General features: G+C 67.7%; 4 protein-coding genes across 5 annotated transcripts; 2 read left to right on the plus strand and 2 right to left on the minus strand.

Annotated features, from left to right (window-relative positions):
* Positions 1-2,445: 2,445 nt before the first annotated feature.
* LOC132318558 (membrane-spanning 4-domains subfamily A member 12-like) lies at positions 2,446-4,875 on the minus strand. Its single transcript, XM_059826150.1, has 7 exons — positions 4,786-4,875; positions 4,440-4,559; positions 4,089-4,145; positions 3,638-3,769; positions 2,964-3,077; positions 2,797-2,880; positions 2,446-2,466 (listed from the first exon to the last, which is right to left on the minus strand). Exons 1-7 carry the CDS (start codon positions 4,873-4,875, stop codon positions 2,446-2,448), a joined length of 618 nt encoding a protein of 205 aa, XP_059682133.1.
* A 7,223-nt stretch (positions 4,876-12,098) lies between these two features.
* On the plus strand, positions 12,099-14,260 carry CBLIF (cobalamin binding intrinsic factor). The gene is made up of 9 exons (XM_059826006.1): positions 12,099-12,168; positions 12,304-12,483; positions 12,641-12,784; positions 12,888-13,031; positions 13,134-13,309; positions 13,392-13,626; positions 13,736-13,880; positions 13,955-14,073; positions 14,154-14,260. Exons 1-9 carry the CDS (start codon positions 12,099-12,101, stop codon positions 14,213-14,215), a joined length of 1,275 nt encoding a protein of 424 aa, XP_059681989.1. The 3' UTR covers positions 14,216-14,260.
* Positions 14,261-14,699: 439 nt separating this feature from the next.
* MRPL16 (mitochondrial ribosomal protein L16) lies at positions 14,700-17,645 on the plus strand. Its single transcript, XM_059826095.1, has 4 exons — positions 14,700-14,742; positions 16,284-16,349; positions 16,484-16,632; positions 17,109-17,645. Exons 1-4 carry the CDS (start codon positions 14,700-14,702, stop codon positions 17,592-17,594), a joined length of 744 nt encoding a protein of 247 aa, XP_059682078.1. The 3' UTR covers positions 17,595-17,645.
* Positions 17,646-18,543: 898 nt separating this feature from the next.
* Positions 18,544-27,640, minus strand: STX3 (syntaxin 3). Of its 2 annotated transcripts, none has more exons than XM_059825844.1 (10): positions 27,611-27,640; positions 25,915-25,989; positions 25,724-25,823; positions 25,546-25,620; positions 25,329-25,396; positions 23,948-24,056; positions 23,580-23,653; positions 23,355-23,489; positions 21,064-21,174; positions 18,544-18,621 (listed from the first exon to the last, which is right to left on the minus strand). In XM_059825844.1, the coding sequence occupies exons 1-10, from the start codon at positions 27,638-27,640 to the stop codon at positions 18,544-18,546; spliced, it is 855 nt and encodes a 284-aa protein (XP_059681827.1). The 2 variants fall into 2 exon arrangements, with proteins under 2 accessions (XP_059681827.1, XP_059681826.1); XM_059825843.1 differs by having other exon boundaries at positions 25,915-25,995.
* Between the last annotated feature and the right edge of the window lie 187 nt (positions 27,641-27,827).

Below are 27,827 nucleotides of genomic sequence, written 5' to 3' on the forward strand. Positions count from 1 at the left end.
GCATGGAGCACTCCCCGGAGGTCTCCCCACCCCAGCCCTCCGCCACCCTCCCCGTCACGGCAGAGAGGCGGCACCGGGGCGCACGGCATCTCCCCCCGGCACTCACCGTGCCGTCCCTCGGGGTACACGGCTGCCGGCATGGGACCCTTTTTATGGCCCATTGGATGCTGCCACCTTCCCGGCTTCCCAGCATGGTGTGGCTCCGAGCAGGTCCCTCCCCATCACCCCACCGGGTCCCCAGACCCTCTTTGGTCCCTGCCACCCGCTGTCCCCAGCCCTGAGAGGTACCCGCTCCTCCCCAGGAGGTTTCAGGGGCTGCAGACGCGTAGAAGTCCACATATCTAGAAAAGCAACGCGTTTCCTTAGAGCCTTAAAACACCTATTCCTGCATTTCCAGAGAAAGCTGCACCTAAACGCAACGAAGCAGCGGAAAACCTTGACCGGGGAGGGAGAGCCTGGGTTTAAAGATTGAGGGGCTCTGGGTTATCGCCGTGCTAATGCCCGATTTCACGGGAAGGGGCATTTTGCCGTCGGCAGCGACAGCGAGAGGCTGGCCCCGACCCAGCAGCAGCTCGGCACGTGGCGGTGGGATGCTCCGGGGAAAAAAGAACCCGATGCTGGTGGGAGGATGAGCAAGGAGGGGACCACCGTGCTGGGCAAAGACCGAGGGACCCACCAGCCTGGTTGCGGGGGGCGGCAGGGCTTCGCAGCGGTCCCCCCCCACCCAGGGCTGGAGAACCTCCCCGGCTGCCGTGGGAGAGGAGGGATGGGAGGCTCCGGAGCCACAGGTGAGGAACCGGAGCCGTAATGGGCCGTGAACGCGAGGCGAGCAGAGACAGCCTGTTCATCCCGCTCCCCCAATCTCTGGGGCTTTTTCTGCCGAACCGGCTCATTATTTTTTCAGAGCCGGGAACAGAAATAACTGACAGCGAGTGAATAATCCATGAGGTTTTGGCTGAGCAGTGTGAGCATTGTCAGGGAGGGGTGGTGGGCTATGGAAACAAGAAAGAAAACGTTTAACTCGACCCAAAACTAAAGAGGTGGTTCAAACAGGCGCTCCCTACTCCTGCTCTGGGGCTGGAGGTGAGGTTTGGGGGCAGACGCTGTCCCCAACCAGTGCGGGGAGTGCCCCAGGGAGCGAGCGCAGACAGAGGACCCCCTCTCAGAGCACCGACAGCTCACCGGGGTGCACCCACCCCTCTGAAAATCAGCGCCGGGCTCTCCTTCCTCACCTCCATCCCAAGCTTTCCATGAGCTCGGGCTGCTCCTTAAAATAACCTGCCTCCGCCGGCATGCCGTGCCAGATGCTCGTCACCACCCTTGCTCCTCCATAGGTTCTCCGGCATCCCCACCGCTGCAGGGTGCTTAAGGATGGACATCAGTAACGAGCCCGTCAGGAGCCGACAAACCTCTCCGCTGGTTAAAAATGGACCAAGAGCCCTTTGGTCTCAATTCCTGCCCCCCAAAATGAGTCATTTTTGAGGGACTGCAGCACGGGTGAGGTTCAGGAGCGCTCGTCAGATCCCTCAGCTCCGTTCCCATCCCACCGGATCGCCCAACCACCTTCGCAGCCTTGTGGGAACAGGGAGCGTGTGGCACCGGTGTCCCCGCGTCACCCCAAGGAGCGGCCCCAGCCCCGGGGGCAGCTCTTCGGCTGGTGTAAGAACCCGGAGCTGCTGCCGTCACCGTCATCGCCGTTGGCTGACCAGCTGCTCCAGCAGCGCTAAATATAGCGAGCCGTGCTGCTGTGTATATAAGGGGGGACGGGGGATTTAGGGTGGCGGGGGAAGCAGGTATGGGGGGGACCGTGGCGCCTCGCCGCCTCCAACGGGACCAGATGAGGGTGATGGCCATGGGAGACCCCTGAAGCCAGGTGGGATGAGCCCCCTTGCCTGACAGCGGCTCTGCAGGGGGGATTTGCAGCTCCGGCGCTGAGAAATCCCCAAAAAGGAGACGCAGACCCGGCCGGAGCGTTTATTTCAAAGATAAAATAAAGCCAACGGGGTACGAGCCGAGGTAGATGGTCCGGCTACCTGCGTGGCTCCCGGCATGCGTCGGGGTCTCTATAAGCGACGTGCTACATGGCCACCAGACCTCAGGGAGGTCCTGAACCCCGACGTGAATGAACCCCAGCAACCAACCGGGTATTTACAGGCAGAAACACCCCGTGAAGCCCCAAGATGTGCCCCCCCGGAGAAGCCCCTTCTCCAAAGCAGCCAGCGGGCGAAGAGCCCTTCTTCGAGACGTAGCACAGGGGAGGAGATGGGCAGGGAGGGGGCAAATTCGGGGTGCTTGCTGGCTTTGGGGAGGGGGTACCAGCATGTCCCAGCCTGCAGCGCAGCGGGAGGAAGATGCCGTGGCCCTGGATGCGGGGAGCCAGCTGGGGACAGTTTCGGGAGCATGGAGGCAGGACCCTGCACCGACGTCCTCGGGGCCAGCGCCTCGCTAGACTTCGGGGGCGGCCAGCTGCAAAGAAACCCAAGAGCTGCTGCTTCTGCGGGGGGCACAGCGGGGTGGCCCCCCCCGGCACCCGCAGACCCCCACGGGGCGGTGGGTCTCCGGCATCTCCTCCACCTCCCACGCCCACCCATGCCTGGAGCAGCGACCGGTGCAGCGAGGCAGAGGTGCCGGGGTGCTCGCCGGAGATGGGGGTGACATGCTTTCCCGGGGAGGGGGAGGCACCGGCGGCGGCGGGAGGAGGTCTGTCATGCAGGCAGGGGTCGGATGCTGCTCCTGGGAGCCAGCCCGGTCCCGGCTCCGCTCCTAGCTGGGCTGCTCTTTGGGGTCGTAGATCACCTCGGTGTAGCTGGGCGGCTGGGGCAGGTCGGCCGGCGGCGCTGCCAGGTCCACCCGCGTGGCGCTGGGCACGATCAGCATGGCCTGGGGGGAGAGCAGGGGGGGGGACACGGTGCTGGGGGTCCGGCCGGGGTTCGGCCCCGCTGCCCTTCGCCCCCCTGCCCTACCTCGTTGGAGCTGAGGCGGGTGGCCCGGCACCAGAAATTAGCAGTGGCCACGGCGATGCAGAATTCCAGGATGGTAAAGATGAGCAGCACGATGGAAATCCCGTTCCCTGCGAGCTCCAGGATGGGGAAAACCCCATCAGCAGCACCCAGGAGGAGGAAACCCACAGGGTGGACCCCACCCCACATTTTGGGGCAAGGATTTTGGGGCTCCCCTCCTTCATATCCCACTGATCCTAAGCGCTGCAGCTCTGGCTCTGCGGGCGCCAAGGTCTCGCTTGGAGCCCTCCGTCTCACCGCTTTTACGGCTTGCGGAGAGAAACGGGCGCTTCCAGGGCGTGAGTCATCTCCCGAGGTATCAGCCTAAAATAGGTCAGGCGCACGGCACCGTGCCGGCAGACGGTCCCGCCGTTGGGGTGCCGCCGGCCATGGGCTCTCCGCTCCCCAATAGCGACCGGGCTGAACGCCATGGAGGAGCCTGGCAAAGTCCCCCCCCCTCCGAGGAAGGGCTCAGGCAGCATCCAGGGGGGAGGCACGACAGCCCCCGGGAGGGATGGAGAAGGGGACAGGGGAGACTCCCAAACAGCTTAGCCCTATCCGGGCAGGCTCAGCCAGCCCCGGGCACTGGTGCTGCGCAAGTGGCAGCTGGGGGGGGTGTCAGCCGTGCCCCCGCTTACCAGGACGAGGTAGCTGTAATAGTCGAAGCCGGAGCGGTAGAGCCCGTTCAGGTTGAGGTCTACGATGAAGGCGACGATGCCCAGCAGAGCGAAGATGGCGCTGATGACGTTCATGGTCTGGCTGCCCTTCACCTACGGGCGCGGAGAGGCTGCGGGGACGGCTTTGGGGCAGACATCGGACCCCAAAGCCCACGGGGACACCCACCGCCCCGGCTCTACGGCGCTGCCCGGCCGAGCCCTGGGGGACCGGCTGTGGGTAACGGCTCAGGCTGCCTTCGGGGGTTTCTTTTTCTTCCTTCCTTCCCATTGCTCGTTTCCAGAAATAACCCTGGCGCAAGCATCAAACGTGGCTTTGCCCCCATGGGTTTCACCCGGGGTCGTGCGGCTCCCACCCACCCGCCCCCCTCCTCCAGCGAACGGGGCAGCGGTGGGGATCCCGGGGGACACTCACCGCGCACTCCGTGGGGCTCTTCTCCGCCCCGATGGAGAGGCAGCCTGAGATGATGAACTGCACCGGGAGAGAGCGGGATGGTCAGCTTCCACCCAGGTCACCCCGAGCCCCCCCAAACCCCCGCAGCCACCGGGCACTAAACACCCACCCTGCATTAACGAGCTGCCCACGGGCACGGCCCCACGGCTCTCGGGGGCACGGTGATCCCCCCTCGTGCTTTGTTAGTCCTTGAGTTTTACAGCTGCTTGAACCAGAACCCCCTGTCCCCAGTCCCTGGGACCCCGGGGGGTGTCCCTCCCTGGGGGGTGTCCCTCCCCGGTGGGCATCCCTCTGGGACCCCCCGCCACGCACAGACACGCCGCCCAAGAAGGGGATCTCGCCGATGACGAAGACGGAGGTGTAGACGTTGGTGAGCGTCGTCAGGACGATCCCGAAGCCGATGTGCATGAAGCCGGTCATGATCTGGATGGTCTATGGGATGGGGTAGGGTGAGAGTGGGGCCAACTCACCCCCCCACACACCCCCCCACCCCCCCACCGCGCTGGGAATGGGGGTACCCCCGTTCCCCCGAGCCGCTCTGGGACCACAGCATCCTCCGGGGAATCAGCGGGAGAGGCAGAAACCTCCGGGAATGGGGCGGGGAGGGGGGATTTGGGGATTTTTCCAAGGGGTGCCACCCCCCCCCCCCCCAACTCACCCCCATCACTCGGTTCTTGCCCTTGGGCAGGGTCTCCGCCGTGTACATCACCGCGCGGCTCCCCAGCCGCAGGCTCCCCATCCCCTGCATGGAGGCGGTGGGGGGCACCGGGCCCTCCCGCAGCGGGACCCCCCCCCCCCCCAACCCCCGGCTCCGGTCCCGGAGCATCCCGGTCCCCACCGGGGCCGCCCCACCCCGCCCCAGCGGGCGCCCATTGGCGCAGCGCAGCTGATGTCAGAGGCTGCAGCATCCCCGGGCCACCGCCCAGCCCACGCGTGGCGACCCACGGAGGGGCGGGGGGGGGGACACACACACGACACGGACCCCACTGCCAGGTCCTGCATGCTCGCTGGTGGCCGAGGGACAGGGAGCAGATGGGAGAGGGTGCAGGGAAGAGGCAGCCCCCCCAAACCACCCCACCTATGGGTGCAGCCCCCCCGGAGAGAGGGAAGTGGGGCACCCCAGCTGCGTAGGGTGGGGGGAAGATGCTCAGTGTTGCATCCTCCCCCCCCAATCGAGGGAAGGGGTCCAGGACACCGTGGCCCCACGGGGAAAAGATGCTCAGACCCCCACCGCACGCCCAGGGCCACGTGAAAGAGAGATGAGGAAAGCGGGGTGCCAGGGGAGGAAGAGGGCCCCAAAAGCCCCCCCAGCTCTCTGTGTAGCTGTGTGTCTGTGTCCCACCCCCCCCAGCTGAGAGCCACCCCCAGCCCCGCTTGCACCCCCCATGCCCCCAGCACAAGGCTGTGTTTACAGGAGCTCAGACAGAAAGGGGAAAAAAAAAAAAAGAAAGAATAAAAGCTCTCTGCAGCGAGTTCCTGGAAGGAAGATCCATCAAAGGCCATTAGGCACGAAACGCCTCCTCCCTGCAGCGCTGGGGGCTGCGGAGGAGAGCGTGGCGGGGGGCTGGCCCCAGCCCCACACAGCCAGGACATGGGCAGGATTCCCCGCTGGCCCCAGCCCCACACAGCCAGGACATGGGCAGGATTCCCCGCTGGCCCCAGCCCCACACAGCCAGGACATGGGCAGGATTCCCCGCTGGCCCCAGCCCCACACAGCCAGGACATGGGCAGGATTCCCCGCTGGCCCCAGCCCCACACAGCCAGGACATGGGCAGGATTCCCCGCTGGCCCCAGCCCCACACAGCCAGGACATGGGCAGGATTCCCCGCTGGCCCCAGCCCCACACAGCCAGGACATGGGCAGGATTCCCCAGGGGGTGGTGGGGATCAGAGCTCCTTGGCCCCCCTCTTCCCCGGGCAGGGATGGGCCCAGGCTGCACATCAGGCTGGCTCTGTCCCCGGGAAGGTCCCCGCTCCCTGTCACGGAGGTGACCCCAAGCAGGTTCTGTCATCATCATCGTGTGTGTGTCCCCCCCAGCCAGCTACTCTCCACTGGTGGCACCCCAGGGTGCTGGCTCTCGGTTTCAGGGCGTCCAGGCAAGAGCAGAAGCCAAGAACTCGAGGTAGGGGAGAAAAACCAAAGTCAGTAAATAATTAAAGCCCTGTGGAGGGAGGGGGCCAGGCGATACCGCCCTACGCACCATCATCCTGCGCCTGGCACTGCCCACGGCCGGCAAGGCGAGGGTCCGCAGGGCTCAGCGGTGACCGCGGCGCAGCCCGTGGTCTGGCAGCCGAGGAGAGGCATGGCTTCTCCCCCCGTCCGGCTCCCACAGCCTCTCACCGTGCAGGAAAGCAGCACGTCCCCCGCCCAGCCCAGGGACCTGCCCCCCCACACCATGGCCAAGCGGTTTTGGGAAGGGGCAGAGCAGCGAGACCCCTTTAACCCATCTCCCCCCGGCAGCCTACAGCTGCGCAGCCCCACACACAGGGCCAAGGTGCCGGTGAGCTCCCACGCGGGACACAAACCCCCCCCCAAGCAGCTCTGCTCTTGCCCCCCTTCTCCACAAACTGCCCCAGCACCCCGCATCCGCCGGAGCATCCCCAGGGGAGGGGGGGCTGCAGCCGTGCTGGGGAGGGGGCTGTATGCTGCGGTGCAGAGCGGCCCTGGCTCGCCATGCTGGTGTTCCTACGTCGGAGGCGGATGCTTTCCGCCCACCGCTCAGGCAGAGGGGGTACCACACTCTGCCCCCCCCCAAAGTTGGCCGGTTCCCAGGGAGTTACGGCACAGGAGCCGTGCTTGCCGGGGACCCAGCCCTCCTTCCCACCCCATGGTGGGCAGCATGGGCTGTCAGGCAGCACCCCAGAGAGTCCAGTGGGGTACCCAGAGGCACTGGGGACATGTCACATCCCCCCCACCCGCTCACCCCAAGCACTCGGGGGAATACGCGGTCTCCACAGCCCCCTCCCACGCTGACCTGGCACAGCCTTTCTGTTACAGCTTTATTTCTAAAACGAGGAGGCTCACACGATGGCAGGGTCCACAGGAGCAGGGGGGCTCGTGGGGGTGGCCCAGGCACCGCCGGCTGCGGTGGGGGCCATGGCCACAGCATGGGGCTCCCCCGGGGCTGCCTCGGAGTCCCCCACCCGGTGTCCGCTCCGGCGGCGCCGCACCGAGCAGTAGCAGCCGGCCATGCCCACGGCGGTGAGGATGGAGCACATGGCCACCATGGCCAGCGTGGTGCCGGGGAGAGCTGACCCTACGGGGAGAGGCAGCTGGGTGAGGGGGACAGCAGGGTCACCCCAGCCACCCCCCCAGCACCGTGGGGCAGTTCGCACTCACCCAAATCCCTCTTCTCCCCCCGCACCACGGGGACCGAGGGGCGGCGAGGCGGCGCCGTGCTGGGCGCCAGTGCCGTGGGAGCCGGGGATGAGCTGGGCAGAGCCGAGAGCAGCCGCAGGGGACCGAGACGGACGCTGGCTTCCCCCAGGAGCCCTACAAGGAGAAGGCCATCAGGCACTGCTGGGCGCAGGCAGCCCCCGTAGGGCTCATGGATCCCACCGAGGGGGTCCTCTTACCTCTGCCACCGGCCAGCCGGCGCTGCCGCCGGCTCCCACAGCCGGCCGGAGAGCCGCAGCACGAGCAGTTGGCCCCATCCGGGGAACGCCAGGCGGCTGCCATGCGGTCGTAGGAACAGGCTTTGCCGGAGGTGCTGCCAGCCCCCTCTGCCACAGCCTTCAGGTGACAACGGAGGTAGATCTGCGGGGACAGGCATCCTCCTGCCGCACCACCCGAGCTGCCCCACCGCTCTCCACCGCTCACCCCCAGCCACCCCCTCCCCACACTGGTGGGTGTCACCCTGCACCCCCAGACCCCGCTGGCACAGACCTGGCTGCCGGAGGCGTTTGGGAAGAGGAAGGTGTCCAGCTGGAAGCGGAGGAAGCGGTCTCCACGCTGGGGGAGGAAGCGGGAGCGACCAAGCTGTCCATCCAGCAAGCACCTACCGGGATGGCAGATGGGGTGAGACGGGCACTGCCACCCCCCGCAAGGGCCAGCCGGGCTCTGCCACCACCCACAGGGTCCCGGCGAGGAGGGAGAGCGGCAATTCAGGGCAGCAGCCACCACCCCGCGCCCAGCCCCGGCGCTCACCCGTTGTCAGCGATGACCTCGTATTTCAGCCGCGCCGCCGCGCTCGGGCTGGCCACGCACTTCTCCACGAAGACCCTCAGGGGCAGGTGGGGGTCGGTGTTCACCGACGCCTCGATGTTGATCAGCTCCCCCAGGGAATAGGTGGGCTGGCGCAGGCGGGAGGACCAGGTACCTGGAAGGCACGTGGCCGTGGCTACCCTGAGCATCGTCCTGGGGTCCTGGCCAGGCAGGGTGGTGCCCCCCACACAGGGGAATGAGGGGGTCTGGGGCTCCCCCACTTACTGTCATACACGTCCAGGGCAAAGCGCAGGCGTCTCCGGTGAGCGACAGTGGAGCCGAAGGGGACCCAGGTGGGCTGGACGGCCCTGGACGAAACGCTGCCCGTCCTGCCACCGCAGAGCATCCTCAAGTGGGGTGACAAGCTCCCGGGGGGGCAGGCAGGGCACCTCTGCACCCCTCCCTGCCACACCCCCCATGGCATGCACCCCACACACACCCCCTCCCTGCCCAGGATGGGTTGGTGGACCCAGCACCGAGGTGTCCCGTCGTGGAGGGTGGGCACAGGGGGCTCAGCCAGAGCCCAGCTCCATGGCGCTCCCCGCTTACCTGGGGTAGTAACAGTCCACGGGGAGGGAGAAGGGTCTGGCACGAGCCACGGGCCCCCCGGCCGAGGGGCGGTAGTGGAGGACGTTGCTGTAGCGGATGCTGTCTGGGAGGAGCTGGGGAACAAGCAGACGTGGGGCTGGAGGGGTCACCCGGCTCAGAGCGGGTGTCCCCTCCCTGTCCCCAGCACCCCGGGAGAGGTGCTGCCAGCCCAGGAGCCAGAAAGCTCCTCGGCACACGGCAAGAGCCAGGTTTCAGGTCGTCGGTAACGGCGCCGCTCACTTTAACCGGCACTCCCACCCTCGCACAAAGGGTGGTTGTCCCCATGGGTGCTGCCAAGGGCCCTCCCCATGGGGACCATGCCAGGGGGATGGCAGGACTGGGGTGTCCAGCCCTGGAGCTCACCAGACACATGGGTGCGGTGGCAACGATGGCGCAGGCATCGGTGGTTGTAGAGGATCCACCACGCCTGTCCCACGTGGTTTCCTTCCCGGCCACGGGGGCTTTGGCAGCCACGGCCAAGGATGCCCTGACGCCATCCCTCCTCTGTGGGACATGATTCCCCCCACTTCCATCCTACACCCTCCCCGAGGGGGACCCCGCTGCCGCAGCGCCTCCATCAGGTTGTCACCCCTAACTCCTCACCTCCAGCGTGGTCCCACAGCCCACGAGCGGGTGCTCCAGCCGGTACCCGTCCCTGTCAGCGGCAGTCACGCCACAGCCGGATCCCAGCATCAGCTCCCCGTCAGCTACGCGGTTCCCCAGGACACCAGCTGGCACCACCACGGAGAGCCACGTGCGGCCACATGTCACCGAGACTGTGGCAGGGTGAGGAGAGGGAGGGCTGAGCCAGTTCATCGGGGACCACCAGGCTGCCTGATCCCCGGGGAGCGAGCCAGGCAACCCCCCAGCACAGATGTCCCCTCGAGTCCCCCCATTTTAGCATTTACAGCCTTGGGGAGGACAGGGAAGGAGCTGGCCCCGGGGGGTTGAGCCACTTTGTGCTGTCACCCCAAGGCACCGACGTGGCCATGTGCTCCTGAAGGGTCCCCGTGGGGCGATGGAGGAGATGCAGGACCCACCCCAGGGCTTCCCTCGCTCCAGATCCGGCATCCCAGCCTTAAGCCTGGTGCTCGAGGCAGCCTGACCTACAGACCTGCCCTGCCTGGGGTGGAGGGGAGACCGCGGTCCCCCTCTACTAGCAGCCAGGCATCACCCGTGCCCACCACCCCCCATCAAACAGCCCAGCCCGGGGCAGAGGCACCCAGCAGCCCAGCCCAGGGGGGCACTGCCCACTCCCCCTCCCCAGGAAAGGACGCCAGACCCAGCAGAATTCCCCCCCAAACATCCCCTTACCCAGGGCATCCCGCGCCCTGGCTGCGGCCACAAGAAAGAACACAAACCACCATCTCCTGAGAGCCTTCATCGTGATGGAGGAGGAAGAGGAGGGGCAGCCCCCACTGATGGCTTTTACACCTGGGCCAAGGTCGGCGGCCACAGGTCTCCCAATGGGAGGCCGGGAGGTCCCGGCAGCCCCCCGCCCAGCCCCTCGCACCCACCTGGGGCCCGTCTCCGCAGAGGTCTCCTCCTCCCAGGGGGGCAAACCAAGGGCCCCAGTCCCTGTCCCTGTCCTTGCCCCAGCCCTGCTCCCTCCCCTGGTCCTGCTCTCTGCCCCGGCCCCTCTCCCTGCCTGGGGGGTGATGGAGAAGGTGTGTGGGGGTCAATCTCTGGCCATGTGCTGTCCTCCTCGCCCCAAAAGCAGGCTGGCCCCCACCCGCAGGGTGACGAGCACGTCCTTGGGGCACCCTCCCACTGCAGAGCCTCTGGGGAAACTGAGGCAAGAAGGGCACTGACCCCTGTCCCTCGGGCTGTGCTGGGATCAAGGGGGGGCACACAGTGTGCCCGGGCACCCCCAGCCTGCCCTCCCCACTCCGGCTGCCTCGGGGCTGTGGCGTGGGGCAGCAGGCAGCGGAAGGGATAACGGTGGGGACACCGGGACAGGCAGGGCTGGTCCTGGCACTGGCCGGCCCCTCTCCCCCATGGGAGCCTGTGACACCCCTGTAGCCCACGGGCCCCAGCACCCCATGGTGAGCAGCCTGGGGCAGAAGTGACCCGGTCAGTGGACCCAGAGCTGCCCCTGAGCCCCCCATCCTGCTCGCCCCACAGCTGCCCCTGGCCAGAGCGTGGTGTGGAGGCAGAGCTGCTGCGTAACCGCGGCCGCTACGTGGTCACCCACGCCGGTAAGGAAGGTCCCGCCAGCGCACTCCGTCCCAGGTGCAGAATCCGGCATTTATTCTTGTTAAATTTCCTGCCGTTGATGATTGCCCAATGCTCCCATCCAGCCAGATCCCTCTGCAAGGCATCTTGTCCCTCCAGAGGCTCACCAGCACCTCCCAGTTTGGTATCAACCGCAGTGACTGGTCTCCAGCCAGATGTAGCTCCATTCCCCACACCCCTTTGAGCCCCGTCCAGCCAGTTCTTCACCCTGTACCTGCTCACCTCACAGCAGGACACCTTGTTCAGAAGGATGCTGTGAGGGACAGGATCAAAAACCTTACTAAAATCCAGAAAAGCAACATCAACCGCCTCCCCGTCAGCCACGAAGCAGGTGACCTTATCGTAGCAGGATATCAAATCAGTTCGACGGGACTTTCCCTTCGTCAAGCCGTGTTGACCGTGCCTGGTGATGGCATTGTCCTTTAAATGCTTTTCAATAGCACCCAGGATAACCTTCTCCATCATTTTTCCAGGTACTGAGGTTAGACTAACAGGGCCGTAGTTTCCTGGAAAATACAAGGCCTTCTTGTAAATTGGGATATGGCTGGCGAGCTTCCAGGCGGCGGGGACCTCCCCAGGCACCCAGGACCCTGGGTGGATGACTGAGGTGGGGGTCCTGCCGTGGCACCCACCAGCTCCTTCCGCACCCTGGGCTGAATCCGATCCAGCCCCACAGGCTCACGGACGTTCAACTGGTACAACTGGTCCCTTGCGATGTCGGTGACCTCAATGGAAAATCACTGCCCCCACAGTCGTGACCCTCCAACGCCGTCTGACACGCTTGGGCACACAGATAAGCCGGCGGTGCTTGGCAGTGCCGGCGTGGCTGTGGGAGGAAAGGTGACCGGAGAAGGGCACCGGGAGCAGCTAAAAGCGGAGAGGACACCTGGAAAGACGAGTGCCCACGGGACTCTGCCGGCCTGAGTGGACCTGTTTGCCCCGAGAATGCTCAGCGTGGCTTTTGGCATCGGGGTCCTGCTGGCCCTGACGGGCGGCACGGTCGCCAACGGCTGCGGTGAGTGTCAGCCCTCCCGTGGAGGCACCGGAGAAGGACTGGTGGCGCTGCGAGGGGCTGCGTGGAGGAGACACGAGGTCCCCGGTGACCTCCCGCCGTGAGTGCCAGCGGGGTGCCCGGCCCCTCTCCTTCCAGTCGCCCCACACCAACTGGTCTCCAAGATGCTGCAGCGCCTGGAGGACTCGGTCAAGACGGACGAGCCACCGAACCCCAGCGTCCTGCTGGCCATGAACCTGGCCGGGGCCACCGACAGTAGTATCCACAAGTGGCTGCTCCAGCAGATACAGGAGGAGGCCGTGAAGAGAGCCCAAAAAGGTAGGGAGAGGCGGGGGTGTGCCCCCCTGCCACAGCACCCAGTCCCAGTGGACCCGGTACCACGAGCTTGGCGTCGCCGGCTCTCTCTGCCCCGGCCGGTGACCGGGGTGCCAGCTCCCGGCCCCTGTGCACCCCGGCTGCTCTCTCATCCCCACAGACATGACCTCGGGAGAGGTGGCTCTGTACGTGCTCGCCCTCCTCTCCTCCTGCCAGAACCCCCAGCACATCCAGGCCCTGGGGCAGACCGTCGACCTGCTCCGCATCCTGCAGCAGAAAACAGACGAGGAAATGGCCAGCCTGGGTACGGCGGGACGGGAGGGAGGAACTGGGGTGCCTGGGAATGGGGAGAGGTCTCCCTCCCTGTGCCCCGGCTCCCCATCAGCTCACCACACTTTGCTTTGCAGAGGCGGAGGGCATCCCGAAGACCACCCTGTACAGCGTGAGCCTGGACGCCATAGGCCTGTGCCTGGCGAGGGTCGCCGGCTACCAAGGGGCATCCGTGGTCCTGGCCAAGCAGGTGCTGAGCCCCGAGAACCACCTCTCCGTGGGTAAGGGACCCCTCTAGCCCCGCCATGTCCCCTCCGCTCGCAAAGCCCCGCTCCCGGCAGCTCTGCTCCGGTGGACTTGGCGGTGAGGCCGGTATCTCGCAGACACCCGTGCCGTGGTGGCGCTGGCGCTGGCGTGCACGTACGGCCAGACGGAACTCCAGGACGTGCAGGACCTGCTCCGGAAGGCACTGTCGGTGGTGACCAACGGCTTCCTCGACGAGCAGGAGAAGGGGGATGGCATGATTGGGAACATCTACAGCATGGGGCTGGCCCTGCAGGTACGGGGGGAGGCTGTGACACGACGCGGCCACCCGTCCCCGCTCCCAGGGCTGCTCACGTCACCTCCCACCTCCTCCGCAGGCGCTGGGGGCCACAGGCAAGTTTTATGCCCCGCGGGAGTGGGACTGCGCCCAGGCCTTCTCCGTGGTGTACAACCATGACTACCGCCAGCCCATGGCCATCGCCCAGGTCCTGCCTGCCCTCGTGGGCAGATCCTACCTGGAAGCGGCTGACCTGGACTGCACCCGCAGCTCCGGTATTTCCCCGAGTCTACAGTCCCTGTCCCCAAAGCTGGAATCAACCGGGGTTCACAGAGGTACAGCTGCTCCCGCCCAGAGCACCCCCAGACCCCGCAGGGACGACGCTCCTGCCCTGTGCCCCGTGGCGCCGTGCCGGGCGCCCACCCTGACCCTCTCCCCTCCCAGCAGCCCGCATCACCGTGCAGTACTCCATCATCAACAAGCTGCAGGGAGGGCACTTCAGCTACACCACCTCGGTGCAGGTCCCGGGCGGCTCCACACTGCTCAAGGTGCTGCAGGCCGCAGAGAAGGAGAAACCTGACATCTTTAGGTGAGAGCCAGGGGTGAGGGGGGCCGGTGGCACCCTCCCACACCGAGCCCCGAGCTCACCCACCTCCCTGGAAGCTTCCAGACGGAGCAGACGTCCTGGGGCCCCATGGTGGTCTCCATCCACGGGCTGGCCGCCAACCCGGATGACAGGACCTACTGGCAGTTCCTCAGCGGCAGGGACGCCCTCCAGGAAGGTGGGCAGCCCGGAGGGGGGTACAGGGGGCCGTGCCGGGGGCCGCCATGCCCCGGCCTCACGCCTGTCCCTCCGCCGCAGGGGTTGGCACCTACAAGCCGCAGGACGGGGAGCAGATCCAGGCCGTCTTCAGCACCTACTGAAGCCGTCGAGGGCCGCCTGGCCCCGCCGGGCCCACCATGAAGGCAATAAAGAGCCATTTGCAGCACAGATCCGTGTGTGTGTGTGTCTGAGGCGGCGGCGCCCCGCGGACCCCCCACCCCGCGGTGGGGACACAGGGCCTGGACCCCTCGGTGGGGACGAGGCCTCGGGGAGACGCTTGGGCAGGCCCTGGGAGGGGCGTGGGAGCCTCGATGGGGCACCGAGGCGGGGAGGGGGGGTCCTGCCCGAGGGGGACCCCTGCCCGGCACGGGGGGGGTCGACGCCGTGGAGGGACACGGGGCGGGGGGGGGCGGATTCCGCCAAACTAGGCCCTCCCGGAACTAATGTTCCCCCATCGCGTTTCCGGGGGTGCGGCGAAGGGACGGACCGCTGCACCGGAAGTGTCCCCCGCCGGACAGCTCCGGGGCTGCACCCCATGGCGGCGCCCGACAGGCACTTCCGGCCGGGCGGCGGCGCGGCCCGGCGATGTGGAGATGGCGGCTCCCGCGGTCGCTCCCGGCTGGAGGAGGTCAGGGAAGCCCGGGAAGCGCTCCGTGGGGCCGCCGGGGCCACGGAACGCCGTGGGGAGGTGGGGGGGAGCGTACCCGTGGGCCTGGGTCCCGGTGGGGGGAGCGTACCCGTGGGCCTGGGTCCCGGTGGGGGACCGTACCCGTGGGCCTGGGTCCCGGTGGGGGAGCGTACCCGTGGGCCTGGGTCCCGGTGGGGGGAGCGTACCCGTGGGCCTGGGTCCCGGTGGGGGACCGTACCCGTGGGCCTGGGTCCCGGTGGGGGACCGTACCCGTGGGCCTGGGTCCCGGTGGGGGGAGCGTACCCGTGGGCCTGGGTCCCGGTGGGGGGAGCGTACCCGTGGGCCTGGGTCCCGGTGGGGGGAGCGTACCCGTGGGCCTGGGTCCCGGTGGGGGACCGCACCCGTGGGCCTGGGTCCCGGTGGGGGGAGCGTACCCGTGGGCCTGGGTCCCGGTGGGGGGAGCGTACCCGTGGGCCTGGGTCCCGGTGGGGGGAGCGTACCCGTGGGCCTGGGTCCCGGTGGGGGGAGCGTACCCGTGGGCCTGGGTCCCGGTGGGGGGAGCGTACCCGTGGGCCTGGGTCCCGGTGGGGGGAGCGTACCCGTGGGCCTGGGTCCCGGTGGGGGAGCGTACCCGTGGGCCTGGGTCCCGGTGGGGGAGCGTACCCGTGGGCCTGGGTCCCGGTGGGGGAGCGTACCCGTGGGCCTGGGTCCCGGTGGGGGGAGCGTACCCGTGGGCCTGGGTCCCGGTGGGGGGAGCGTACCCGTGGGCCTGGGTCCCGGTGGGGGGAGCGTACCCGTGGGCCTGGGTCCCGGTGGGGGGAGCGTACCCGTGGGCCTGGGTCCCGGTGGGGGAGCGTACCCGTGGGCCTGGGTCCCGGTGAGGGGAGCGTACCCGTGGGCCTGGGTCCCGGTGGGGGGAGCGTACCCGTGGGCCTGGGTCCCGGTGGGGGAGCGTACCCGTGGGCCTGGGTCCCGGTGGGGGGAGCGTACCCGTGGGCCTGGGTCCCGGTGGGGGGAGCGTACCCGTGGGCCTGGGTCCCGGTGGGGGGAGCGTACCCGTGGGCCTGGGTCCCGGTGGGGGGAGCGTACCCGTGGGCCTGGGTCCCGGTGGGGGGAGCGTACCCGTGGGCCTGGGTCCCGGTGGGGGGAGCGTACCCGTGGGCCTGGGTCCCGGTGGGGGGAGCGTACCCGTGGGCCTGGGTCCCGGTGGGGGGAGCGTACCCGTGGGCCTGGGTCCCGGTGGGGGGAGCGTACCCGTGGGCCTGGGTCCCGGTGGGGGGAGCGTACCCGTGGGCCTGGGTCCCGGTGGGGGACGAGGCGGGGAGGGGGGGGACGCCCGGGCCCCCTCCCGCGTTAAGCGGGAGGTGTTGGGGTCTGGGACTCCCGGGTCAGCTGTGGTGGTCGTGAGGGGATGTTGGGATCCGGGTCGGGGTTGGGGGTCCCTCCCGACGCTGCCAGAGCTGCTCCCGGGAAGCGGCGCCGCCCCCGGGCCCCCCTCCCGCTGCATCAGGCCCCGCTCTGAGTCCGGTTCTGTCCCCCAGGTCCCGGCGGCGTCGCCGTCCCCCGAGCGGGCCTCAAGAAGTACGTGCTGCCCCCGGACTACAGTGGTAAGAGGGGGACGCGTGGGGAGAAGCCCCCCCACGGGGATGGCAGGGGCACCCCCCGATCCGCTACCGCCTGCGCCCCTCTGCACCGGGGCGTCCTGGGGCCGGTGACCCTCCCACGCGTGTCCCCCCGGCAGGTATCACCTTCCCGGAGAGGACAAAGCTGAAGTTCATGGAGAAGGTCCCGGCAGTTCCCAAGGTCAGGCGGGAGCCCCGGCAGCTGCGTGACATCCGCGGCCCGTCCCGGGAGGCCACTGACTTCACCCAGGGGCAGTACGGGATCCTGGTGAGCGGGACGGGGCCCTGCTCCCGCCACAGCGGAGCTGGGAGGGTGGCGGTGAGGGGGAAGCCCAGAGGGGCCGGGGGCTGCGTTTGGGCAGCTTGTGCAGGAGGTGGGGGGGTTGCCGGAGTGGGCACCCCCAAGCTGGAGAGCCCCGTCAGGCGCTGAGCCCTCCCATGGGCGGTGAAAACTCCAAACAAACCAGCAACCGGAGGAGATGGGTGCCAAACTGGCTCTGAAAAATTGGATTGACTGAGCTACCTCCGTCAGGAGGGGTCCCAGTTCCCCCAGCGAGGGGATAAGGATCATAATACCGAGGTTAAATTGGAAGGGCGGCTTTGAGACATCCTCAGTGAGGCTGCTCCCCCCGCAAAAGCGCGCGTGAAGGGGGTGATGGCTGCTAGCGCAGGACAGGGGAACCTCTGTCCCCCTCGCCCCGCCAGCGCTCGGTCCCTGAGGTGCCCCATCCTTCCCCCCCACAGGCCATGGGGGGCGGGTACCTGCACTGGGGCCACTTTGAGATGATCCGCCTGACCATCGGCCGCAGCATGGACCCCAAAACCATGTTCGCCATCTGGCGCGTGCCGGCCCCCTCCAAGCCGGTGACGCGGAAGAGCCTGGGACACCGCATGGGGGGCGGCAAGGGCCCCATCGACCACTACGTGACGGCGGTGAAGAGCGGACGTCTGGTGGTGGAGGTAGGCGGGCGCTGTGAGTTTGGGGAGGTCAAACCCTTCCTCACGCAGGTGGCCAGAAAACTGCCCTTCCCCGCCATCCCCGTCAGCCGCGACAGCCTCCAGCAGATGCGGCGGGAGGAGGAGGAGAAGAGGCTCAACAACCAAAACCCCTGGACCTTTGAGCGCGTCGTCACCGCCAACATGCTGGGGATGCGCAAGTTCCTCAGCCCCTATGACCTGCGGCTAAAGGGACGTTACTGGGGCAAATTCTTCCTGAAACACAGGGTGTAACGAGCAGCTGGGGAGGGGGCTGCCTTAATTAAACCTTCCCACAAGAACCTGCATCGGCCGCTGTGGTTTTTGGAGGCGCAAACACGGTGCCAGGAGCATCCCGGAGGTGACCTGTGCATCAGGGCTTGTTTCCCACTGCTGAGACCCCCCCTCCCCGACGCAGCGCCCCAGAGCAGAGCGTGGGTGATCTCTTTATTCAGGAGGAGGGCTCTGGCGCGGGTGGCTGCACATCCAAAGAGCCGACGAGATGGCGAAGTCGCTGCAGACAAGCTCTGAGCGAGGGGAAGAGGCTCCTCCTTCCACCCCAAGCAAGGCAGAGCCCTCTACGCTGCCCGCACGCTGCCCCGGGGAGGAACACGGCTCCTCCGGTCGCTCTGTGCCACCGAGGAGGGGGCTGCTTTTCGCAGGGGCCACTGACCATCGGCCAAAGGGAGGATGGGGAACAACGAGGGACCTCGGGGCGTTCAGCCGGCAGTGAGAGGGAAGAGGGGAGCAGGGCAGGTGGTCTCCACTCCTCCGGGGACGTGCAGGCTGCGTCAGAGGGATGTCCTTGGGGCTCCGGGGACGAGGGCTTGGCAGGCGGGTCCCACGGTCGGGGTCTCTCCGATGGCTGGAGCTGCAGGCGGATGCAGCCGGGATCATCCGGGCAGTGGGGCAGGAGGGGGAAAGGCCACCTGCAATGGGGAGGAAGATGAGGCGCAGCTGAGGAAGGGTTTGCGGCTCCCACCGCTGCGGCTGTCCCCGTCCCTCCCCAGCGTGGCTGCCTGGGAACGCCTGGTCTCCGCCGGCACCTTACGGATGCGCTGGCAAGTCCAAGGGGGGTGAAACCCACCTGGCTCGACCCCACCGAGGCCCAAACCCACTCCCCGGGCGTGGGGTGGTAGCGGGGACCCTGACTGCCACCCTCCCGGCGTGCACCCGGTCACCTGGAGGGCAGCGGGTGGGGGTCTCAGGCGAAGATGCTCCCAATGCTGGCAGCCAAGATGATGGCGAGGATGATGCAGCATATCATGATCATGATCTTCTTCTGCGCGGGGAGAGAGGGGCCGTGAGGCAGGGCTGTGGGTGGCACAGGACTGGGGAGGGGGGACAAGGGACAGGGACGGGTGGCAGTGGGGCAGGTGTGAGCTGGTCCTGTGTAGCACTGGGATGTGGCTGTGCCAGTGTCCCCTTGGGACAGGCGGCCAAGCGCCAGCGCACGGTGGGGACGTGTCCCCATCGCCGTGACTTACCCAAAACCATGGGGGAAGGCGGTCTGGCGCAGCCCGGCAGAGCCCGTGGGGCTTGGGGGTGTCCCCAGCCCCGCGCTCCCCCATCACATCTCCACCCTGAGGGGCTGATCCTCTGCCAGCCCCCTCCGAGGGGCTGCTTCGCTACAGCACCCAAAAACGGGGGCTGGTCCCAGACCCCGGCTCCTCAGCCAAAGCTGCCAGCCCGGCCGTGATGCCATGGCTGCCGCGAGCTGAGCCGGAGCTATGCTCAGCCCAGGGGCAGCCCCCTCCTACTTGGGGTGTCTGGGGGTGCCAGCACCCCGCTTGTCCCCACAGCACCCCGGCATTGCGTTGTGCACGGAGAGGAGAGGCGCAGGGCGGGCGTCAGAAGGGTCTTTATTGTAACCGGAATTAAATAACCACAATCGCCGCGTCCTCCCACCCCGGCTCCCCGCAGCGCCGGGGCAGTCTGCGTTGGGGGACCCTCCAGCCGCAGACATCAAGGCCAAGAGGGGACAGGGTCCCCGGCGGCTCCGTCTGCCGCAGCACGGGGGACAGCAAAGCACAGCCAGACCCGCCGGCAGCTGCTGGTGCCACCAAACCCCCTGTCCTGACCGCATCCCCGTCCCGGGGCGCCGGTGCAGGTGAGGGTCCGGTCCCCCCCTGCCCTGAGCAAGGCACCTCGTCTCCTCCGGCTGGGACCGTGGCACCGGCTGCCACATCCCCGCGGTGCCAGCACGGCCTCCGGCCCCCTTGCTTCCCCCGACAAGAGATGGGGGACTAGGAGAAGTTGATTTATCAGCAAAGGGAAAATAAATAGAGTCCTGTCCCCTTCCCGTGGGGGACAAGAGGGGCAGACCCCAGGGGCTGGCAGGACAGCGGGGGCCGCAGGGGACGGTCCGGTGGGGGAAAGCGCTCCGGTGATGGGACCCCTCCATGGAGGAAAGGCGAGCCGGGACGCGGGCGGGAGCCGGTATGTGGGGGCTGAGGGCAGCAGGTCCGGGAGAAGCGGGGAGAGGAGGGGGCCGGGCCGCGGTGCCGAAGAGGGTCCCACTGGGAGACATCGCCGCTGGGATGGTCGGAAGCGTCTGGAGGAGGGAAAGGGGGAGATGTCAGCCCCCAGCCAGAGGGGCTGGTGGGGAAGGGGACGAGGGGCTGCAGCAGAGCCCTGCGGGTCCGGAGGGAGCGGGGACAGCAGAGACCGATGTGGGGAACACACAGCGAAGCACAGAGCCAAAATCCAGATCCCTGAGCACCAACAGAGCCCCGAGCGCTGCAGACCACTGAGCAACATGGAACCCTGAGCACCGCAGCCCCCCGAGCGCCACAGACACCTGAGCACCACGGACCCCCGCACGCTGCAGACCCGAGGCCGACAGCCGGCTAGCACCCAGCACCCAGAGCCCAGCACCCCCAGCCCCAAAGGCAGCAGCAGAAACTGAAGCACCCGAGAGCCAGACCGCGGCGTGGGGACACAGAGCCCCACGGGTGGGCAGAGCAGCCTGGGCAGGGCATGATGGCGGGACCAGCCCGGCCGTGTCTGCCCGCCGTCCCTGAGCCCTCTGGGGTCCCGTGACCCTGCGGTGGGGCTCCCCTGCTCCCCGACACTTACAGATCGCAGCCCCTGCCTCGGGGGCTATTTCTTGTTTAGCCCCACGGAAAGTCCGATGATGAGGGCAACTATCCCCAGCAAGAGCACCACTACCACCGCCAAAATCAGCATCTTCTGGAGGGGGCGAGAGGGGAAACGGGGGCTGCTTATGCCTGCCCCATGTGGGGAGGGGGGGACAGAGAGCAGAGGTGGGCACAGAGCAGCCCAGAAGAGCCAGAGATGCTGCAGACCCGGGGGCAGCGCAGGAGGGGCTGAGCCCTCACCAGCTCATCACACCTGAGAGTAGGAGGGGGCTCAGGACTGGGGCTGGTGGGGGGGACAGAGAAGGATGGAGCTGCCAACCCCATGGAGGTCACAAGGGAGAAGCAGGGACCAGCTGGGGTGGCTGGGGGTCACTGGGGGCAGGTGGGAGCCATTGGGGTCATCTGAGGGACCACGGGGGGTGGCTGGGGACACGAGGGGTGGCTGAGGGTCTCAAGAGGTGGCTAGGGTGACAAGGGGGTCTCAGGGCCACTGCAGGATATGGGGAGATACTGGGGGCACTGGGAGAGGTGAAGGCACGCTGAGGGACAGAGGGAGACACTGGGGGTGCCTTTGGGGTACTGGGGGCGATGGAGGGGACACTGGGGACGTCGGTCCGTCTCACCCTCCTGGCCTCACTTTGATACTTCACGGCCTTTTTGGTGTCGGCCACGGCCCGCTCCACGAAGCCGACGGACTGGTCCATGTTGTTCTCTATGCGGTCGATCATGGCTCCCTACGGGGCGCGGGGGCAGCGGGGCAGAGGCAGAGAGAGACAGAGCTGGGGGGACGCTGAGAGCACCCAGGGGTGCTGGCACCCACCCACCTTACGCGCCTGGCCCTGGTACTGGAGCGCCTTCTTCGTCTGCTGGTTCGCCTGCTCCACGTGCTCGGCCGTGTGCATCACGTACTGCTCCACGTTATCCAGCAGCCCACCCTGCGGGGCCAGGAGAGGGGACGCGCTCAGCAGGGACCCCATGGCGCAGCCCCACGGCATGTGGCACTGCCCCACGGCACATGGCACAGCCCCACGGCGCAGGTACTCACCCTTCCCCGGTGCACACAGTGGCTCCTCGCATTGCATGGGGGGGACAGAGAGGGGCTGAGAGAGGGGCCGGGACCACCGCGGTGTGGGGCGCACCCCTGCCCGCTCCTGCCTCCCCCCAAAAGGTCCCCACGGGCTTGGGTGCTGGGTGGCCCCATGGGGACCTGTGCACCGGTCACCACCCAGCCCCGCGTGGCTCCGTGCCTGGGTCCCCCTGCACAGGTCCCTGTGCTGCACTGTGTGGCCCCGTGCCACCCTGCGTCCCCAGGGAGCCCCGTGCAGCCCTGCGTGCCAGTCCCTGTGCGGCGTCATGCATGGGTCCCTGCCCATCCTCATGCACAGGTCCCTGCTCGTCCCTGTGCAGCCCTGTGCACAGGTCCCTGTTTGTCCCCAAACACAGGTCCCTGCTCATCCCCGTACAGCCCCACGCACAGGTCCCTCTTTGTCCCCACACACAGGTCCCTGCTCGTCCCCGTGCAGCCCATGCACATGTCCCTGTTTGTCCCCATGCAACCCCATGCACAGGTCCCTGCTTGTCCCTGTGCATCCGTGTGCACAGGTCCCTCTTTGTCCCCATGCACAGGTCCCTGCTTGTCCCTGTGCAGCCCCGTGCACAGGTGCCTGCTTGTCCCCAAGTGTCCCCATGCATCCCCGTGCACAGGTCCCTCTTTGTCCCCATGCACAGGTCTCTGCTCGTTCCCATGCAGCCCATGCACAGGTCCCTGCTTGTCCCTGTGCAGCCCCGTGCACAAGTGCCTGCTCGTCCCCATGCGTCCCCGTGCATCCCCGTGCACAGGTCCCTCTTTGTCCCCATGCAGCCCCACACACAGGTCCCTGCTCGTCCCCGTGCAGCCCCATGCACATGTCCCTGTTTGTCCCCATGCAGCCCCATGCAGAGGTCCCTGCTCGTCCCTGTGCAGCCCCGTGCACAGGTCCCTGATCATACATGTGCAGCCCGTGCACAGGTCCCTCTTTGTCCCCATGCATCCCCATGCACAGGTCACTGTTTGTCCCCATGCAGCCTGTGCACATGTCCCTCTTTGTCCCCATGCACAGGTCCCAGTTTGTCCCCATGCATCCCCTTGCATCCCCATGCGCAGGTCCCTGCTCATCCCCGTGCAGCCCCATGCACATGTCCCTGTTTGTCCCCATGCAGCCTCATGCAGAGGTCCCTGCTTGTCCCTGTGCAGCCCCGTGCACAGGTCCCTGCTTGTCCCCATGCGTCCCCACGCATCCCCATGCACAGGTCCCGGTTTGTCCCCATGCAGCCCTTGCGCAGGTCCCTGCTCATACCCGTGCAGCCCCATGCACAGGTCACTCTTTGTCCCCATGCACAGGTCCCTGCTTGTCCCCATGCGTCCCCATGCATCCCCATGCACAGGTCCCTGTTTGTCCCCGTGCAGCCCCGTGCACAGGTCCCTGTTTGTCCCCATGCGTCCCCATGCACAGGTCCCTGTTTGTCCCCATGCGTCCTCATGCATCCCCATGCACAGGTCCCTGTTTGTCCCCATGCACAGGTCCCTGTTTGTCCCCATGCGTCCCCATGCATCCCCATGCACAGGTCCCTGTTTGTCCCCATGCACAGGTCCCTGTTTGTCCCCATGCGTCCCCATGCATCCCCATGCACAGGTCCCTGTTTGTCCCCATGCGTCCCCATGCACAGGTCCCTGTTTGTCCCTGTGCAGCCCCGTGCACGGGTCCCTGTTTGTCCCCATGCGTCCCCATGCACAGGTCCCTGTTTGTCCCTGTGCAGCCCCGTGCACAGGTCCCTGTTTGTCCCCATGCGTCCCCACGCATCCCCATGCACAGGTCCCGGTTTGTCCCCCTGCATCCCCATGCGCAGGTCCCCACTCATCCCCGCGCAGCCGTACCTGGTTCTCCACCAGCATGGCAATGTCGACGAACATGTCGTGGAGCTCCTTGATGCTGCTCTCCAGCCGCACGATGTCCTTGTGCCGCCCCTCGATCTCGCTCAGCGCCTGCTTCGAGATCTGCGAGTCCATGATCTGCAAGGGAGCGGGACGGGGGCCGTCAGCGGGGGGGGGGGTCCCAGCCCCCGATGTCCCCCCTGGCCCCCCGGCGTGGCGGGTGCTCACCCCCGAGGTGAAGATGGAGGGGTTCCCGCTCTCCAGCATCTCCTCCAGCTCCTCATCCGTCGTGTTCTTGCCGGCTGCGGGCACGTGGCGGCGGTGGTGGGGACAGGCCCCGCCCACTCATCAAAAGGGGGTGGGGTCTGCACGCCAAGCTCCACCCACTTTGCCAAAGGGGTGGGGTCTTTAGGACCCAGCTCCCCCCACTTTATCAAAGGGGCGGGGTCTGTAGGGGATGGCTCCACCCACTTTGCCAAAAGAGGCGGGTTATTTCAGGGCTGGCCCCACCCACTTCACAAAAGGGGCTGGGTCAGCAGGAGCAGGCCCCGCCCACTTCGCCCAAGGGGCGGGGCCTGAGGGGGTGTGGCACGCACTGATCTCGAGCTGGCGCTGGATCCGGCCCTTGCTGCGCTCCCGGAAGTCGACCTGCGCCTCGTTGTACTTGGTCATGACGTCAACGAACTTGCGGGACAGGACGGAGTGCTGGGGACGGGGACAAGGACACGGGGCTGGGGACACCCCGGGCATGGCATGTCCCAACCCCGGGGGACAGGACCCAGTGCTGGGGAGGGGGACATGGGACACCCCGGGCATGGCATGTCCCAACCCCGGGGGACAGGACCCAGTGCTGGGGAGGGGGACATGGGACACCCCGGGCATGGCATGTCCCAACCCCGGGGGACAGGACCCAGTGCTGGGGAGGGGGACATGGGACACCCCAGGCATGGCATGTCCCAACCCCAGGGGACAGGACCCAGTGCTGGGGAGGGGGACATGGGACACCCCAGGCATGGCATGTCCCAACCCCGGGGGACAGGACCCAGTGCTGGGGAGGGGGACATGGGACACCCCAGGCATGGCATGTCCCAACCCCGGGGGACAGGACCCAGTGCTGGGGAGGGGGACATGGGACACCCCAGGCATGGCATGTCCCAACCTCGGGGGACAGGACCCAGTGCTGGGGAGGGGGACATGGGACACCCCGGGCATGGCATGTCCCAACCCCGTGGGACAGGACCCAGTGCTGGGGACAGGGATGGGGTCATGGGACATCCCGGGCATGGCATGTCCCCGTGGGCCATTTTCCCAGGGGACAGGACCAAGGACAGGGGTGTGAGGCTGGGGACACCCCAGGCATGGCATGTCCCAGCCCCAGGGGACACATCAAGGACAGGGGCATGAGAGTGGGGACACCTCCGGGCATGACAACACCCCGGGCACAGCAGGTCCCAGCCCCAGGGGACACGGCCAACTGCTGGGGACAGGGACACCCCAGGCAAGGCACATGCCAGCCCCGCAGAGACAGGATCAAGGACAGGGCTGTGACACCGGGAACACCCCCGGCATGGCACAGCCCCAGCCCAGGGAACAAGACGGGGTGATGGGGATGGGGACTCAGACCAGTGACACTCGGGGCGTGGCGTGTCCCCAGCCCCAGGAGACAGGGCAGGGCGAGGGGCTGGGGACAGGGCCATGAGACCCAGGGGACCCAGGATATGGCATGTCCCAGCCCACGGGGGACGGGACAGAGTTTTGGGGACAGGGCAGAGGGACATGAAGCCCAGGAGTGCCCTAGACATGGTGTGTCTGAGACAGGGTGCTGCTGGGGACAAGGGACAGAGATGGGAGACCTGGGGACACCCGGGACATGCCACATCTCCAGCCCGTGGGGGACAGGGTGGGACGGGGTGCTCAGGACCTGGGGGTGCTGGGTGGGGACAGCCCCAGCGGCGGGTCCCAGGGACCGGAGCTCACCTGGGACTTACGTATCCGGAGGTCAGCGGAGGACCGTGCCTCATCCTGCTCGATGTTCCTCTCCATGCCTGGAGAGAGCCGGAGCTCAGCCCATCGGGGACCTTCCCCACCCACCAGACCCCACCGTCCCGGTGTCCCCAGCACACCCTGCCCTTCCCATGGGGACAGGGGGACCCGCGGGGCTGGGGGACACGGCGGTGGGGACACGGCCACTCACTCTTCAGCTTGTTGCGGACGCTGTTGGCCATTTTCTTGATCTCCGCCGTCAGCTGCTCCAGGTCATCTTTGGTCTCTGTGGCGTCACGGCACGTGTGACGGGGAAGCCACCATGGGAACGTCCCCGGGAAGGGGACCCGTGAGCCGAGGAGGGAGGGGGGGACACGGCCACCACTCACTCTGCTCAGGGATGGGGGCTGAGAGGATGATGCTGTAGAGCTTCTTGGCCTCCTCCACGTTCTCCGAGATCTTGTCGATGTTTTGCCGGGTCTCCTCGATCTAGACAAGCCGGGGAGGACGGGAACGGGGCCGGGGGGGGGGTTAGGATGCAGCCCCACACCCCCCAGCCCCCCACCCTCCCCTCCCTCACCTCCGAGAAGAACTCATCCATGAACGCCGTGTTATCGACGGCGATCTCCAGCTCCTCGGTGTCATCGTCCGCGTCCTGCTTCTGCGGGGTACGGCAGGCAGCGCTCAGGGGTGGCACCCCCCTGCCCGCACCTGGGGACACCCCCCCAGGTGACAGCCACCCCGCAGGGCCAGGGCGGCCACCAGTCAGCCCAGTTCTGCAGGGTCAGGGTTGGGGGGGGGACAAGGTGGGAGCAGCCATGGGGACGTGGTGGCCCAGGGTGGGGGGGGAACATCTGCAGCGGGGCGGGGCCCGAGCTCGTCTCACATCTGGCCACAAAACAGCGGGGAATTAAGGGATTGTTGGGCTTGGCCGGAGGGAGGGGACGGGGACGGGGACAGGACAGGGTTTTATGGCCCCAACCTTCGTCCCGTGGCAGGTCTGAGCAGCGTCCCGGCGAGGGACCCGAAGGCGGCTGTCGCCCATCACCCTGGCGTCGCGCCTGCTCCCCCGCCCGCTGGCTCCCGGCTCCGTCCCATCCCGGGGTGCCAGCCCCTCCGCCTCCCCTCGCACCCCTCAGCTCCGCCAGCACCCCGGGGAGTGCCCGGTGCCCAGTTGTGGCGTCCCCAGAGAGGGGGACAGGCCCCAGACGGGGACCCCCGCCCCCCCCCGCCTCCTCCCTCTGGAGTAAAAATAAAATTAATCCCCTCTCTCCCTCCCGAGGGTTTTATCTGATGGCTTCGTAATCCCCGCTAAATCCCCGCCAAGCCTCCCTGCCGTGGCTGCCCGCCCCACGCCGGGGCCCAGGCGCAGTTTGGGGGGTGCTGGGACCCCCCCACCGGCCGGGGGGAGCTGGCAATGGGGTGGGGGGGCCCCTGGGGAGCGGGGTGCAGGGGGGCCCCACGGCAGGGCGGGCGCGGGAGGAGGAAGCGGCGATGGTGGCGGGGAGCGCGGTGAGGCGTGGGGTGCGGGATGGGGTGCTGGTCGCCGCGGGCACCCCACATCCGCTCCCAACCCCCCCCAAGGGACAGGCACCCCTGCCCCACACAGCCCGGGGTGGGGGGTGGTGTCTTGCCATTGCCCCCCACAGCATGGGGGGTACAGCCCTCATCTGGGGGGTTGATCTCCCCCCAAAATACCCTCCTCACCCCCAAACGATACAGAAGGCTGACCCCCCCGCTCCCTTCCGCCTGACACCCCCATTGCTGTGGGGCTGGCTCTCAGGGCCCCCCATCCCGCTGGTGCCCCCATCCATGGTGGGGTGGGGTCTCAAGGACCCCCATCCCCTTGGTGCCCCCACCCATGGTGGGGTGGGGTCTCAGGGACCCCCATCCCCACACCCACCCCCATGCACCGTGGGGTGGGGTCTCAGGGCCCCCCATCCCCCTGGTGCCCCCATCCATGGTGGGGTGGGGTCTCAGGGACCCCCATCCCCCTGGTGCCCCCATCCACCATGGGGTGGGGTCTCAGGGACCCCCATCCCCACACCCCCCCATGCACTGTGGGGTGGGGTCTCGGTGCCATCCATCCCCGTGATGTCCCCATCCACCACCGACCTGGCTCTCAGGGTCCCCCGTCCCCATGATGCCCCCAGACACCATGGGGTGGGGTCTTCAGGGCCCCCCATCCCCGTGACACCCACCTCCCCCGGGAGCGGGGTCCCGGTGAGCCCTGGGGACCCCCACCCCATCCCCTCTCCCCCCCGGGGGTCTCTCACCGCCTTGAGCTGCTCCAGCCGGTCCTTCATGGTGCCCCCAAGGACTGGGGGGGCGTGGGGGGGTCCCCGTCCTCACCCACCGCAGGGATGCGGGATGCCGCCCTCGGTCCGGGCCACCTACATCCAGGCGAGGTGGCGGGTGGCCCTGTCCCCCGTCCCTGTCCCCAAGCCCAGGGCTGTCCCTGCACTAATCCTCGGTGACAGGCACAAGGAAGGC

The sequence above is a fragment of the Gavia stellata genome, chromosome 17 (genome assembly GCF_030936135.1).
Source record: "Gavia stellata isolate bGavSte3 chromosome 17, bGavSte3.hap2, whole genome shotgun sequence".
Lineage (NCBI taxonomy): Eukaryota > Metazoa > Chordata > Aves > Gaviiformes > Gaviidae > Gavia > Gavia stellata.